This window comes from Mercenaria mercenaria, chromosome 9 (assembly GCF_021730395.1).
Source record: "Mercenaria mercenaria strain notata chromosome 9, MADL_Memer_1, whole genome shotgun sequence".
In the NCBI taxonomy this organism is placed as follows: Eukaryota; Metazoa; Mollusca; class Bivalvia; order Venerida; family Veneridae; genus Mercenaria; species Mercenaria mercenaria.
The window spans coordinates 67,149,617-67,163,544 of record NC_069369.1 but is presented as its reverse complement, the minus strand read 5'-3'; the positions used below and the strand labels follow the sequence as shown (position 1 = coordinate 67,163,544).

General features: G+C 36.0%; 1 protein-coding gene across 1 annotated transcript in view; it reads left to right on the top strand.

The window, feature by feature from the left end:
• The window catches only part of LOC123547338 (uncharacterized), a 126,478-nt gene that overhangs the window by 77,341 nt on the left and 35,209 nt on the right, over positions 1–13,928 (top strand). Inside the window, exons 26-36 of the mRNA XM_045334358.2 lie at positions 127–393; positions 1,629–1,829; positions 2,502–2,662; positions 3,098–3,940; positions 5,637–5,837; positions 6,323–6,414; positions 7,243–7,414; positions 8,663–8,747; positions 9,906–10,124; positions 11,453–11,583; positions 13,195–13,365. Coding sequence (XP_045190293.2) covers positions 127–393; positions 1,629–1,829; positions 2,502–2,662; positions 3,098–3,940; positions 5,637–5,837; positions 6,323–6,414; positions 7,243–7,414; positions 8,663–8,747; positions 9,906–10,124; positions 11,453–11,583; positions 13,195–13,365 — 2,543 coding nt within the window. The remainder of the gene's footprint in view (positions 1–126; positions 394–1,628; positions 1,830–2,501; positions 2,663–3,097; positions 3,941–5,636; positions 5,838–6,322; positions 6,415–7,242; positions 7,415–8,662; positions 8,748–9,905; positions 10,125–11,452; positions 11,584–13,194; positions 13,366–13,928) is intronic.

Genomic DNA, 13,928 nt, shown 5'->3' with positions numbered 1-13,928 from the left:
TTTCAGTTTAATATGTGTAAACTCCACCTTTGAAAAGAAAGCATATAAAATTAAATTTTCAGTCTATTATCCTCAGTAGAAAATTAAAATCTGTCCAACAAATGATTTCATTTATTATTTTTACAGGCAGTTGAACAGACAGGGCATCTGTGTTGCATCTAATACATTTGGATGCAAGCCTGCTATCAAGCAGATACTGGAGAGGACTTACTGGAATGTGCAATCTATCGTGTACAAAAAGTGTACCCCACCCCCTGAACCAGAGCCTAGCATGCAGTGTATGGCAGAAGAGGCCAAAGGGCGGCGATGTGAGGTTAACATGGCACATCAATGCATGTATAAAATATACACAGATCTGACATGCGACCAACCATATTGGAAAACAATTTGCCCGTAAGTGATTTTCTTGCTCTCTGTCCCGCTACATTAAAAGAATAGAAAAACAGGTGTTGTTTTAGTTACTGGGTACATTGTATATGCCATATGTTTGGTTCAAATTGTGTAACCTAAACTATTGATGCTTTCATTCGGGGAGATTAGCAATTTGTCAGATTTGCTTAGGTGCTGTACATTCTAAGAGCAGAATGTCATTTCTAGTTTCTTGAAATGGAACCTTCACAGTTGATTTGATGTGTGTTTTTCTTTTGTCTTAATGAAAATCATTGACCACTATGCTAAGGAGAGCTATAAAATGTATTTTGCAACCAGTCCAATTTCAAACTACATGTATTTTACAACCAGTCCAATTTTAAAATTATTTTGCAACCAGTCCCAGTTTCAAAATTATTTTGCTATTTTTCATTTACAGAAAAATATGTGGCAGCTTTTCCTTTAAACCTTTTATTTTTGCCACATCAGAATTGAAGGAAAATAAACACAATTTTAAATTCCAACACTTTTAATTTTCACTATTTTTGATCCAATATTTTATAACTTTTTCGGACACTTTTACATCCAAAATAAAACCACTACTTTTTAACAGATCAAAAGCATGTTACACAAAACATTTTTATACTGTAATTTCCCGCCAAAACAAAAAGCATGAAAAGCAAATATTATGAAATTTGAAGTAATACTAAAGAACAAATTTTACTGCCAAGTATATGAATTCCCGCCAAAAGACAAAAAGGAGTGTGTCACAGTATACAATTTACATAACAATTATTTGGAGCAATACATAGAATAAACACAAAAGGAGAAAAGCAAAGAATCATGAATTTCACTAATCATGATATTCACTACATCCTATATCAACATTTTTTGTCTGATAATTACTTTGCTTTCTTATGCATAACATACAAAGAAATATTAAAGGAAATTGTCACTTAAACTTCATCCATTGTAACAGTTTTCATTCATTTAATTCCATAGACAAATGGTAGAAATATTTTCCGCAGAAATTTCTTTTAACGAGAAAGAATTTTTCTACTGTATTTTATGCTTCTTTGTAAAACTCAATGTACAATGTACTTAACATTATTGTATGACTATACAATATGAATTTATGCCCAGTGTTTTCTGTTTAAAAAAAACAACTTAGTTTTAACAACTTCACCCAAATTTGTAGTTGGACTGTAAGGTTTTAAATTAAATGAAGTGTTTGACAATTGGTTGTGATTATTTTATAGGAATGTACCATTCATGTCCGCTTGTGTTGAGAGACATCTCTATGGCTGCAGTATGGAACAGAAGAATGTTGTCATGGAGTTGGCAGACAAATTGAAGTCAAGGGTCAGAGGTCATTGTCCACAAGTCGAATGTGACGTTTGTGGAGCAGAGAGATGTATGGCAGTATTTGATGACAGAAGTGATGATGAATTTGACTGCAGGTACTTTATTACTCCAAAATAAATGTTTTTGAGATGAGTATAAAGGAGTCATCTTGAGGTTGCTTATATGAGCATTGAAACTTAGTTACCGACATGTTGTATGTTATGGAAACATATGAGAATGTGTTGTTTTTACTAACCCTTACCCTGCTAAATTTCTATAATGAACTTGTCTATCTTTCAATTTGGACAGTACCATTGACTGTTAAAAGGGATGCTTACCAAATAGATACTGACTGAGTGGCGAACAGTGCAGATCTTAATCAGACTGCACAGGTGTGAAGGCTGATAAAGATCTGCACTGGTCGCAAAGGCAGAATCACTCGCCACCAGCAGGCAAAAGGCTAAATTTTCCATTCAAAATGGAAAGGGTTTGTAACAGATTATTAAGAGTTAGACTGCCTCGATTGTAAAGCTTTATATTTAACAGTCATAAAATGCAAATTCCTCCATGGTGTGCTGGTCAAGAAGGTTGGAATTGTTTTATTGAAGAGGAAGCTTGGGTTTGATCCCTTACTTGTAGTTAAGTCACTTAAAATCTGTGTATCATTACCACAAGAAAATAAAGAAAACCTTCAGTTTTCCTAGGAGTGGTCGTTAGAAAACTAGATTTTTTATTTATATTTTTTCATCTTCAGTGCTGTTCTTTTTGCAATGTTTTCCATGTTTCAGAGATGCAACGGAAGCACTGAGGTGTGTAAAACGTAAAACAGAACATTGTGGAGAGGAACATGCAGGTCACCTTTGGTCACGTGTGAAGTTGATTTCACAGCATGTCGATCAAGTCTGTATGAATAAAGTGCAGTACTGTCTGAATGATTTTGAGGAAACCGGTTTGTATATACTCCAAGTCCAGTCTTAGAAAATCGTTTGACAATAATGAAACTCCCATAACATAAACTTTAGTTCCTGCTTCCATTGAAATTATTATGATTAAAACATATTGACATAAAATATGGGTTTTCTAGTGACGTTAAATATGTGTTTCCTAGTGACATAAAATATTGGTTACATATTGACATAAACGAGGGTTTTTTAGTGAAATAAATAGACATGATATGTGAATTTCTTTGTGGCATAAAAGTTTGGGCTCTTATTGGCATAAAAAGACGGAATTCCTAGTGTCCAAAAGTGTTGGTTTCTATGGTATTCAAATAAAGTTATAAAATGGCAATTAGAAGTTCCCACAAAATAGAGATTCTGACAAAATTAAATAATTAACGTTGATTAAAGAGCAAGGTTTTGTAACATATCTTTATTTTATACAGCTTTGTCACTGATGATGTATAAAGGTCCAACATTTGAAATGGAAAAGGATGAAGATGACGATGATGATGATGACAGCGATGATGACAGTGATGATGACTCTGAGATGTCTGACATGAGTGAGGAAGAGTCTGAGAGTTCAGGATCAGGAGGTGCCAAATCTGCAAAAAAGAGCAAAAGCTCAAAAGGCACCAAATCTGCTAAATCTAAATCCAAAGATGCTAAATCCAAATCTAAATCCAAAGATGCTAAATCCAAATCTAAATCCAAAGATGTCAAATCTAAATCCAAAGATGCTAAATCCAAATCTAAATCAAAAGATGCTAAATCTAAATCCAAAGATGCTAAATCAAAAAGTGCTAAATCCAACAGCTCAAAGGAAACTACAGCTTCTAAATCCACGGATTCTGCAGATTCAGGTAAAAGCAAAGATACATACTGTGATGTTATTTCGTACGAGGATGAACCATGGTGGAATGAATATTCTGACCTTTTTATGGAAATGGTTGGCGAAGGAAAGGATGTGGCAGACAGAGATGACGATTCAAGTGAAAGTTCTGGAGAATCTGGTAGCTCATCAGCTAGAAGTAAATCTTCTGGTAAATCAAAGTCTGACAAAGAATCCTCTGGCAAGTCAAAATCAGGCAAAGAATCCTCTGGCAAGTCAAAAGCTGGCAATTCAAAATCAGGCAATGAATCCTCTGGCAGTTCAAAATCAAAATCTGGCAAAGAATCCCCTGGCAAGTCAAATTCTGGCAAAGAAGCATCGGGCAAAGGAAAGTCTTCTAAAGGAAAGTCTAGCAAAAGCGGAAAGAGTAGCCGTCAGTCAACTGAAGAGACATATGGTAATAATAAAATCTCGGAATTATGTTTTTGTAATATGCAGTTTTTTTTTGTCTGCTTACCCCTGAATAGGAGTTTCTGTTTAGTTGTGATTATGTCTGTTTAGTTGTGATTATGTCTTCTGCTATGAAGTGGTGCTGAGAAATATTGATTTTATGCTGGCTGTCTGCCTATCTGTATATCTCAAAGTTTGTCTGTGAAACTTCTTTGGCACCATAAGGCAAATTTACACCAAACTTCTCTAAAGTAATCATTGCTAAGCCTAGTTTTTCATATGGTCAGCATTTTCTAGGTCATTGATTTTCTGTGGAGTTAAGGCCCTTGATTCATAGAATTCTAAGATATTTTGGTTACTGAGAGTTTTTGCCCTTGAATTACTCAAAATATTGAAAATTCACAATGTCTTTTCTCTGTCTTGAGCAGATTTTTCGTATTGTTCACCAGACATGGTCACACCATTTACTTATGGCATAATATCTCAGCCAAGCTTGATTAAATCTGGATCCTCCAAGCCTGCTTGGGGTTGTGCTTGGGGTTGTGGCCCTTGAATTACTCAAAATTGCAAAACTTGACACTTTCTACTATCTGATTTTAAAAGTTCTCTGATTTTGTCACAGTGTTTATGAGCATATGATATGTTTGATAACCAGCTGGATAGTCTCAGTAAAGCTTGAGTTCGGGCCCTTGAATCACTTAAAATTGCTGAAATAGACAGTGTCAATTTAAAACCTGAAGCCTTTCGTATCCAGTATTCAACAAATGAGCCGTGCCATGGGAAAACCAACATAGTGGGTTTGCGACCAGCATGGATCCAGACCAGCCTGCGCATCCGCGCAGTCTGGTCAGGATCCATGCTGTTCGCTAATGGCTTCTCTAATTGCAATAGGTTTTGATAGCGAACAGCATGGATCCTGACCAGACTGCGCAGATGCGCAGGCTGGTCTGGATCCTTGCTGGTCGCAAACCCACTATGTTGGTTTTCCCATGGCACGGCTCAAATGTAGAATGTTTATGGTCATATGGTCTCAGCCGGTTTTGATAACCAGCCAGATAGTTTTTTTCACTACAGAGTTATGGCCCTTGAGTAAGTCAAAATTAAGAATAATGACAGCTAGTCTGCTCATTATGACAATTTGGCATTATAATTCATGCTATCAAACCTATACATGCTTTAGAGACAGTCAGAAAGTGCAGGCAAGGTACAGGTTATCTTTGACTTATTGAGAGCATTTATCTGAAATGAAACTGAGCCGCTCCATGAGAAAATCAGCATAGTGCATTTGCGACCAGCATGGATCCTGACCAGCCTGCGCATCTGCTAGCAGTTTCTTTAATTGCAACAGGCTTTGAAAGTGAACATCATGGATCCTGACCAGACTGCAATAGGCTTTGAAAACAAACAGCATGAATCCTGACCAGACTGCGTGGATGCTAAGGCTGGTCTGGATTCCTGCTGGTTGCAGAGCCACTATGTTGGTTTTCTCATGGTGCGGCTCAAGTTAAAATTTGAACACAAAGTCAACTTAGGAAGTTTATTCTTTTTGGCTGCTTTAAGCAAGTGGCAGGTTCAACTGTTCTAGTAAGCAATGGCAGATGTATTATAATTTATTTGAAATGATTTGTTTAAATAGCAGACGACATTATGTATTATTATTTAGGCTTTTTGTGCTAAAATTATTGGTTATTTATATGTTGCAGATATGGACAGGACCCCAAGAGAAGAGTGTGTATATAAACGGCCTGTGCCATTGCACCCAGACTTAAACAAGCTGTGCATGAATTTATATAAATATTTACGCTGCGTTAAAAGTCACATGTTCTTGTTGGATGCAGGCATTGAGGAATCTGTGAGCATCACCCTCTCACTTGGGGTGCAGATTGCTAGCCAGAAGTGTAGAGGTAACTTGTTCACATATTTTCTAGTTGATTAATGAAGGATTGTACCCTATTTTGTAAATTAGTCTCAGCATTACATTTGATAGGCACAGATGTTTTCAGTGTCAAGTTTCATTTACTTCATAATAATTACCAACTAATAATCATTCTAAAGCTTTAAAGAAATACAAAGCAGAACAGACTGGAACTGCATTTTGTCAGAGTTTTTGAATTTAGAAATTCTGAACCATAACTCTTTCCTGATATATTGTCAAGCACTTGCAGATGAGCGATGGCACCCTTAGACCGTGCATTTGTTATTACATGATCTAGCTAATGCTCCAAATTGCCAGGAAAAAATCAGCAAAATTCACAGTTATAGTCTCTAAGAATCTTGTGATGAAATCAGTCTATGTTAGCTTTGTTCATTAATTCCTTTAAGGTATAGCTATAAACCATAAAAGCCAGAATGATCACCAGTTTATTTCATAATGAAACGTTTATTCCAGCACTGCCGCTACAATGCCACTCGTGCCGAAAGGCAAACAGCCATGAGGATTGTGATGCTGAGAGAGAAATGACTTGCCCGCCAAATAAACAGGTGCGTCTCTTATTGGTTTAGGTCAGACATTGCTATTGATTTTGTCATTGACTTATGTTATAATGAATAGGTACTTGAATTTCCTCAAGTCCTTCTTTGACTAACAAGATGTGGATTTTATCATATTAAGCAAAGCAAGTTATGAATAATTGAGCTGCACCACGAAAAAAACCAACATAGTGTGTTTGCAACCAGCATGGATCCAGACCAGCTTGCACATCCACGCAGGCTGGTCAGGATCCATGCTGTTTGCTAACAGCTTCTCTAATTGCAAAATGGGTTGAAAGTGGACAGCATGGATCCTGACCAGCCTGCCCATCCATCCATGCTGGTCACAAACGCATGTTGGTTTTCTCATGGCACGGCTCAAATGTTTTATAAAGACACCTATGCACAAATGCTCCTGCATCTGTCATACACCCATTTCACTGCAGTCACACAGATATCAACCTATAACGGGGGAAGCATTTATCTGGGTGTATATGGTAAGCTACAAATTAGTCAAAGACAATATTCATTATATTACATAGAAATTTACTGTCAGGAGAAGGTGGTTACATAGAAATTTACTGTCAGGAGAAGGTGGATACATATTTTTATACTAGGTACAAAGAGCTTGTTTAGTCCTTCCTTGGATTTAAATTGTGGTTGGTTATATGTTGGTAAATTATAGAAACACAGGAAAAGGGCCTATCCAAGACTTACATAGGTTGCATCTCACAGTAAGATCAAAAGAAATGTAGCTCATTTGCTTAAAGAGCTTAAATACTGTTTATAACTTGTGTTAAAACTCTGCCCTGATGAAACAAAAACAAAACTCTATTTCAGTATTGTATCACATCTGAAAAATTTAATGCTAAGGGTGATCTTGTCAGCATTTCTAAAGGATGTGCAAAGCTAGAGCCAGATTGTAGCGCCAACAACGGTAGGGATATTAGTTGCTGTACAACACCTTTCTGTAATAAAGGAGCATCAACGAATGACACAGGTGACATACCAGGTAACTAAATGCCATTTGACTTTGCTTGTTGTTTATAATAGAGTCACACCATGAGAAAACCAACATAGTGCGTTTGCGACCAGCATGGATCCAGACCAGCCTGCACATCCGTGCAGTCTGGTCAGGATCCATGCTGTTCACTTTCAAAGCCTTTTACAATTAGAGAAACTGTTAGCGAACAGCATAGATCCTGACCAGACTGTGCGGATGCACAGGCTGGTCTGGATCCATGCTGGTTGCAAACGCACTATGTTGGTTTTCTCATGGCGCGGCTCATATATTGTATTAAGAGACCATCAAAAGTGGTTAATGGAATGGTCTGGTGAAAGATTCTGGTCAGTTCAGAATGGCAAGTAATATGCTGAAGTACTGTTATACAATGGGTACAAAAACTATAAATGTTGTAAAAATGTTGTTTTAATATGGTGAATACTTCTCCAGAGGACCTTTTAAATTGTTTGTTTACTAGACTGTTGTAAATGTGTTTTTCTTTATATATATATATATATATATATATATACTAACCTCTCCGCTAGTAAGAAAGGTGTAAACGTTGGGCACACGTTTGTTCATTATATACTTTTGCAGACAATTTTACCTGCTGGGACTGGTTTTTGGTGGTCATTGGTCGTGCAATGAAAAAGTCATTGAATTGGATTGGATGTATTTATGATATAGTAAAAACATTTGGTTGGGATTTTAAGTGATCACTTAATAGAAAGGTCACTTAATACTGTTGGTGGCATGTATGATGTTGACTGTTACCATTTAAGAAATAATTTACAGCAGAAGGGTGTTTTAACACTATTTATGCACGATGGGCAGTTATACGTGGGGCGTAATAATTTCACGAGGGTGCAGCCCGAGTTCAGTTATTTGTATGACGTATTACCACGTATAACTATTAAATAGTATGAAAACACGGATTTGCTATAAATTATTTCGATTCTAATATGGCTTAAGTTAATCTTAAACAGTAGATAACATATTGTAGCGCTCTTTCTTGACCTCATTCTAGCGTAAGAGTGTTTTAACAGAGAAAAGCATATTAGAATAGACTTTAAAAAAATCTTCTATACATCATTTGAGAAGAGGTCTGCCTTTTTAATAAATTTATGATCTTGCTTTTATTGTATATTTATATTAAGCTAACTTTTTTTTTTGTGTGTGTCTAATTTGCAGTACAAATTTGGACTCAAAAATACCTTTTGATTAAATGCAATTGAAGTTTTCTATTTATACTTTCAGAACCACGTTGTAATCCTTTCTCAAAGACATACTGTGCACTGTCCATGGCCTCGGGTCTAGTGAAGGCGCGACACATGGATTGCAGGTAAAATTTGACTGGATTGTATAATAATAATTTGCTCATCCTTTCCAAAATGAAATCCTTAATCCTTAGCCTGCTAACTTTCTATAATGGACAGGTCCATCTTTCAATTTGGGCAGTACCATTTATTATTTGAAGGGGTGTTTACTGAAAATTTACTGACTGAATAGCAGACAGTGCAGATCTTGATCAGACTGCACAGATTGAATGGTTGGTGGCAAAAAAAACACTTGGGTGTTTAAGGTGTGCAGTCAGACTTTAACAAAAATATGTTTCATAGTCACAGTGTAAATTTAAGTTATCCACGCCAGATGAATCCCTAACACATGCACTGGTATCACATGGCATGATAAATAAAACAGAAAAGTAATGGAGTAAAAGTATGATATAAAAAGTAAAAGTTAGGAAGCTATCTTGCGCTTATCATGAAGTCACCCACCTGTTTCATCAGGCACAGTCTAAGAGGAAAGCACAGTGTCCAGATGGAAAAGCGCTGACGATATTATTTAAGTTCTGAAGTAATTGGTTTAATTTTGTTTCAAGATAGAGCTTGATAAAAGCTTATCTAGAATTTTAAATATTTATACCAAAGAAACTTGGTAAAAGTGCAGAAAATTTTTCTGGCATTGTTTCATTTGATTTATTTGTCCATCATAAGATCTTTATGGGGGTGATTGTACCGTTTTATTTTGAACTTCACAATATTTCTAGGGTTTTCTTGAATTTTGCAGTACATGTGATACTAAGAAACAATGCAAAAGCCAATAGGAATGACTCTTGTTCTCATAGCAAACAAATGTTTCACATAACAGTGTGCAAACTTTACTATTCTTCAATAATTTTTTCTGTTAGTGAAGATTAAATGCTACAAAGAGTAGCCTCTGTGGGAGAATGGTTAAGGTAGCTTCAGATGATATGCCACTGACACCAAAATGGGTTCGAGCTTCTCTTGGGATGTTGAATTCTTCATGTAAGGAAGCTATCAAGCTGGCTTATTGAAGGTCAGTGGTTCTACCCAGGTGCCTGCTCATGATGAAAAGAGGGGAATCTGGGGTCTTTCTGTGCTGTTAAAAGCTGTAAAGTCGTCATAAGACCTATAATTATGTTGGTGCGGCGTTAAACCAAACATAAAAAAATATTGTTTTTATTTTTTTACAACAGTATGTTGTCAGAGTCCCTTGACTGTATGAGCACAGTAGATGAAGCCTGCATGAGTTCAGAAGAAGCCCAAATGATCAAGGTGTATACAAAGCGTCTCAGACAAACTCGTGCCTGGACGCGCTGTCTTGCGAAGGAACGTGCATGTCAATGTGGGGGACACACTGTATTAGCTCTGAACTCCATCTTTAATCCGTATAGCAGTATGGAGACGGTTTGCAGGTAAAAATGATACAATATATATGCACATACAAAAATGTTTACGACATTTCTATTCGTCAAGAGATCATGCGCTGATCCAATATATTCCATATCAGGTTAGTAAACCAGTGTTTTTGGATCTTTATTTAAACAGAATGGCTGCTGTATCACTATGGATTTTGACTTAAATAGAATGGCTGTAGTATCACTGGCATAGTCCAACTTTTACTGAAAAGTTACAGGTAATCTGCAGGATGAAATTATGTGGTTTGTTGGTGACCAGATACCATCTGTCTCAGAAATCTATATCTGACTCAAGCTTCACTTTTGCAAGAAATGAATTTTTTTTTGACAGCAAGTACTGTGTATCCAGTCAGCAACAAACCATGTAACTAATAATATATTTGTAAAAGTACCTCAGGTAGGGATTTTTGACTAGAGTTATAAAGTAATTGTGACTGAGATGGTCTCCATACCTTTGATCCTGTACCCGAGTCTGTGTGAATGTATAATTTCTGCTGTTGTTGAGTAAAATAAATACGGAACTGTTTCATGGGTGTGGTGGTCTAACATACCGGTAATATTATAAGACATTCAACTGGAAAGTTATGTTTTAACACCACAGTGGGCATTACCACACACTATCATGTGACACCAACATTGCTAATATGCCACCTGGTGTAAAAGTCCTGGCAGACATATAGTGTTTGAACTACCTGTAAGTCTGTCACACTCTCATGTGTTCTTAGCTCCTTCTATAAGTAACCTTGAATTTAAATAAACTTTGTGTAATGTCACCAATACTAAGTGGACATGCACATATTTTGGGGACTTTCATATCCAATAATCATTCTTGGAGTTATGGCCCTTTATTTGGACTTTGAAATCTTACAGCTACATTAGAACATTACGAACTCAACTTCTCTTTGTTTTCATCCAGTTGAAATCAAAATTGGTATACTTCATCTGCCTGAAACGGACATGTGCATATTGTTTGGACTTTCATGTCCAATTAATTTTTCTGGAGTTATGGCTCTTTTTGGACTTTGAAATATTAAAACTACGTCAAAACATTGGGTACTCAGCTCCTACATTTTCCATCAAGGTGAAATGAAACTTGGTATACATCATCAAGATGCAGTGGACATGTGTATCTTGTCGGGACTTTCATGTCTGAATTTTTTTTCAGAAATTATAGCCCTGTTGTGGACTTTATTTATTACTCTATCTTGCCTTTTCAGGGGGCACAATATTGACAGTATTCTTGTTTTTTCCAGGAAGCAGACTTGAGAATGATTCAAATAACCTGATAGCTTTAATCACAAATTGGTATGAACTTTCTCTTTCAGGCATTTTAAATCTGCCTATGAAATAGCGAAGCATATCAACTGGAATAAGTGTTCAATGGAGGAACATGAGTTTGTCAAAATGAATATAGGGGTCGCTTACTCGAAGATCAGTGGCATGTGCCTGCCTAAAGGTAAGGGGACTGAATGTTGAGTGTATACCGGTATAATGGGCAGTTTTTTCCCCCCAAGTCATTTTTTTCCATGGGGAAAAATGATTTTTTTTGGTAATTTTGCGTATTTTTCCCATGACCGAAGGGACTTTTACTATGCCATCATTAAATTCGATGATATTGAATTCATGCTTTCAACCGAAAACTGTTCTTATTTGGGGATAGTGATTAATGCATTTCAATAATTTTTTTTTAAAAAGTGAAAGAAAAATTTACTTGCTTGCTGGGATTTAATCTTTGGATTGACACAGCCATGAAGTCCATGAAGATTAGTCCTGCACAAAATAATAATGATTTCTTAGAGTTTCTTTAACATTTTATGATAACTGACATCTTCCTGAATAATTCTGTAATATTCTCCTACTCAATTCATTTCATGACAAAACAGATGCAGTGAACCAACTGATTGGAGGTGGGCTGCCTAATGTATGGTTGTGTTGTTTTTAACCCTTAACTTGCTAAATTTCTAAAATGGACTGGTCCATCATTCAATTTAGGCAGTATCACTTATAAACTAAAGGGATGATCACTGAAAATTTACTGACTGAATAGCAAACAGTGCAGACCATGATCAGCCTGCTCAAAAGTGCAGGGCTGATCTTTATCTGCACTAGTCGCAAAGGCAAAATCATTTGCCGCTAGCAGGCTAAAGGTTAAACCTGTCTAGGGGCAAGAACTTGCCACACATATCTTAAGACCTTTTAAAAAACTGTTCTTGGATCTCTCAGCTGAAATACAAATGGATTAATGAGTATTGAAACATAAACAGAAATCCTATAACTTCATCGATTTAAATGCTAAGAACTTGACTTTTACTTTTGTATGATTTGATTTCCATTTTTCTTTTGAACTGGTGTAAATTTAACCATGTAAATATTTTTAAAGACGATTTATACCTATAATTTTCAAATGTGTATGGTTCTTTGCTGTAATTGTCAATTATTACAGTTGTTGTGCTGGATTTCGGGTACTTTTCAATGCAGATTTTCAAATTTGTAATCAGACTTGATTGGCATGATATCATTACTTTTAGTGAATATTTCAGTAAATTTAAATTTAGTCGGTATGTTTATATGAATATTATTTCAAACTTCATAAGCATTAAAAATGTTGATACTGGTACACAAACCATGTGATCTAAAACTTATTTATATACTTAGTGTCATGTGATGATTTCAGTGCTAAGGTTACACTTAGACTGTGGTTAGGTAAACAACTTGGTTCCATCATAACTTAATGAAGGTGACTACCAGTATATAAAAGCAGTGTCAGTTAAGTTCTTGTATCCAGAATCCAGAACTACATGTCATATGACACCATTAGCCACAGTTATGAAACTGAGATGGTAGACCAGACCTAGAATGCTGCTTTGTGATTGGTCAATTTCAAAAATATGTTTATCTTTGACTATTTGAGACTGGTCTCCAAATTGAGGTTTATAACCTTGAACTCTGTACTGGTTCCATGCTTTTTGCACCATCAGACATGTGAATTTACATCAAGCATGTCAGACATTCAAATGACATTATTTGTTGCCGAAGCCCCGGAAGGATTTTTACCTACTTCTTTCAGAACCAGTTTGTCCTGAGGTTTCAAAACTCTCTGATGAAGACAGAACTCAATGTAGTTCAGAGAAATTGTGCTCTGGTGACACATCGTGCGAAGAGGGTCTGACATGTTGTCGTTACGACTGTGGGGAAATATGCTTGAAAATTGAAGACAAGACAGAAGATTTGGACAAAGGTGAAATTGATTTGTTATGAAAAATTAAGAAAAAACATGTTTAAAGGTGTATGCTTCATTTTGGTATTTCACTTGGCCAGTCTATATTGACGGCCCTTTACTTAGTAACAAATATACATAAAAGGCCTAAAAGTTTGTGTCACATCTATCTCAAAAGGAATTTGACTGAGAGGCAGCTAGGATCGTTGCCTAATATGTAAAGTTGTGCACAGTTGTGCACCTGGGTTTTTTGTTTGCAATTTCACTTGGCCAGACCAAAGTAATGACCCTTGACTTCGTAAAAAATATTCATTAAGTGCTTGAAAGTTTTTGTTGCATATATCTTAAAAAATCTTGGACCTAGCATCATGAAACCATAAAGGAATATTCTTCAGCATTTGAATTTGTACACTTGGGGTATTATTTGGGATTTCATTTTGCAAGACCAGAGTTTTGACCTATGCCTTAGTCAAAAATATGCATTAAGGGCCTTAAAGTTAGTGTTGCAGATATCTAAAAACAAAATATCAAACTCTTTGCAAATGTACATAGTTATATTTTTCACTTCAGCTCTAAGCTTTTAG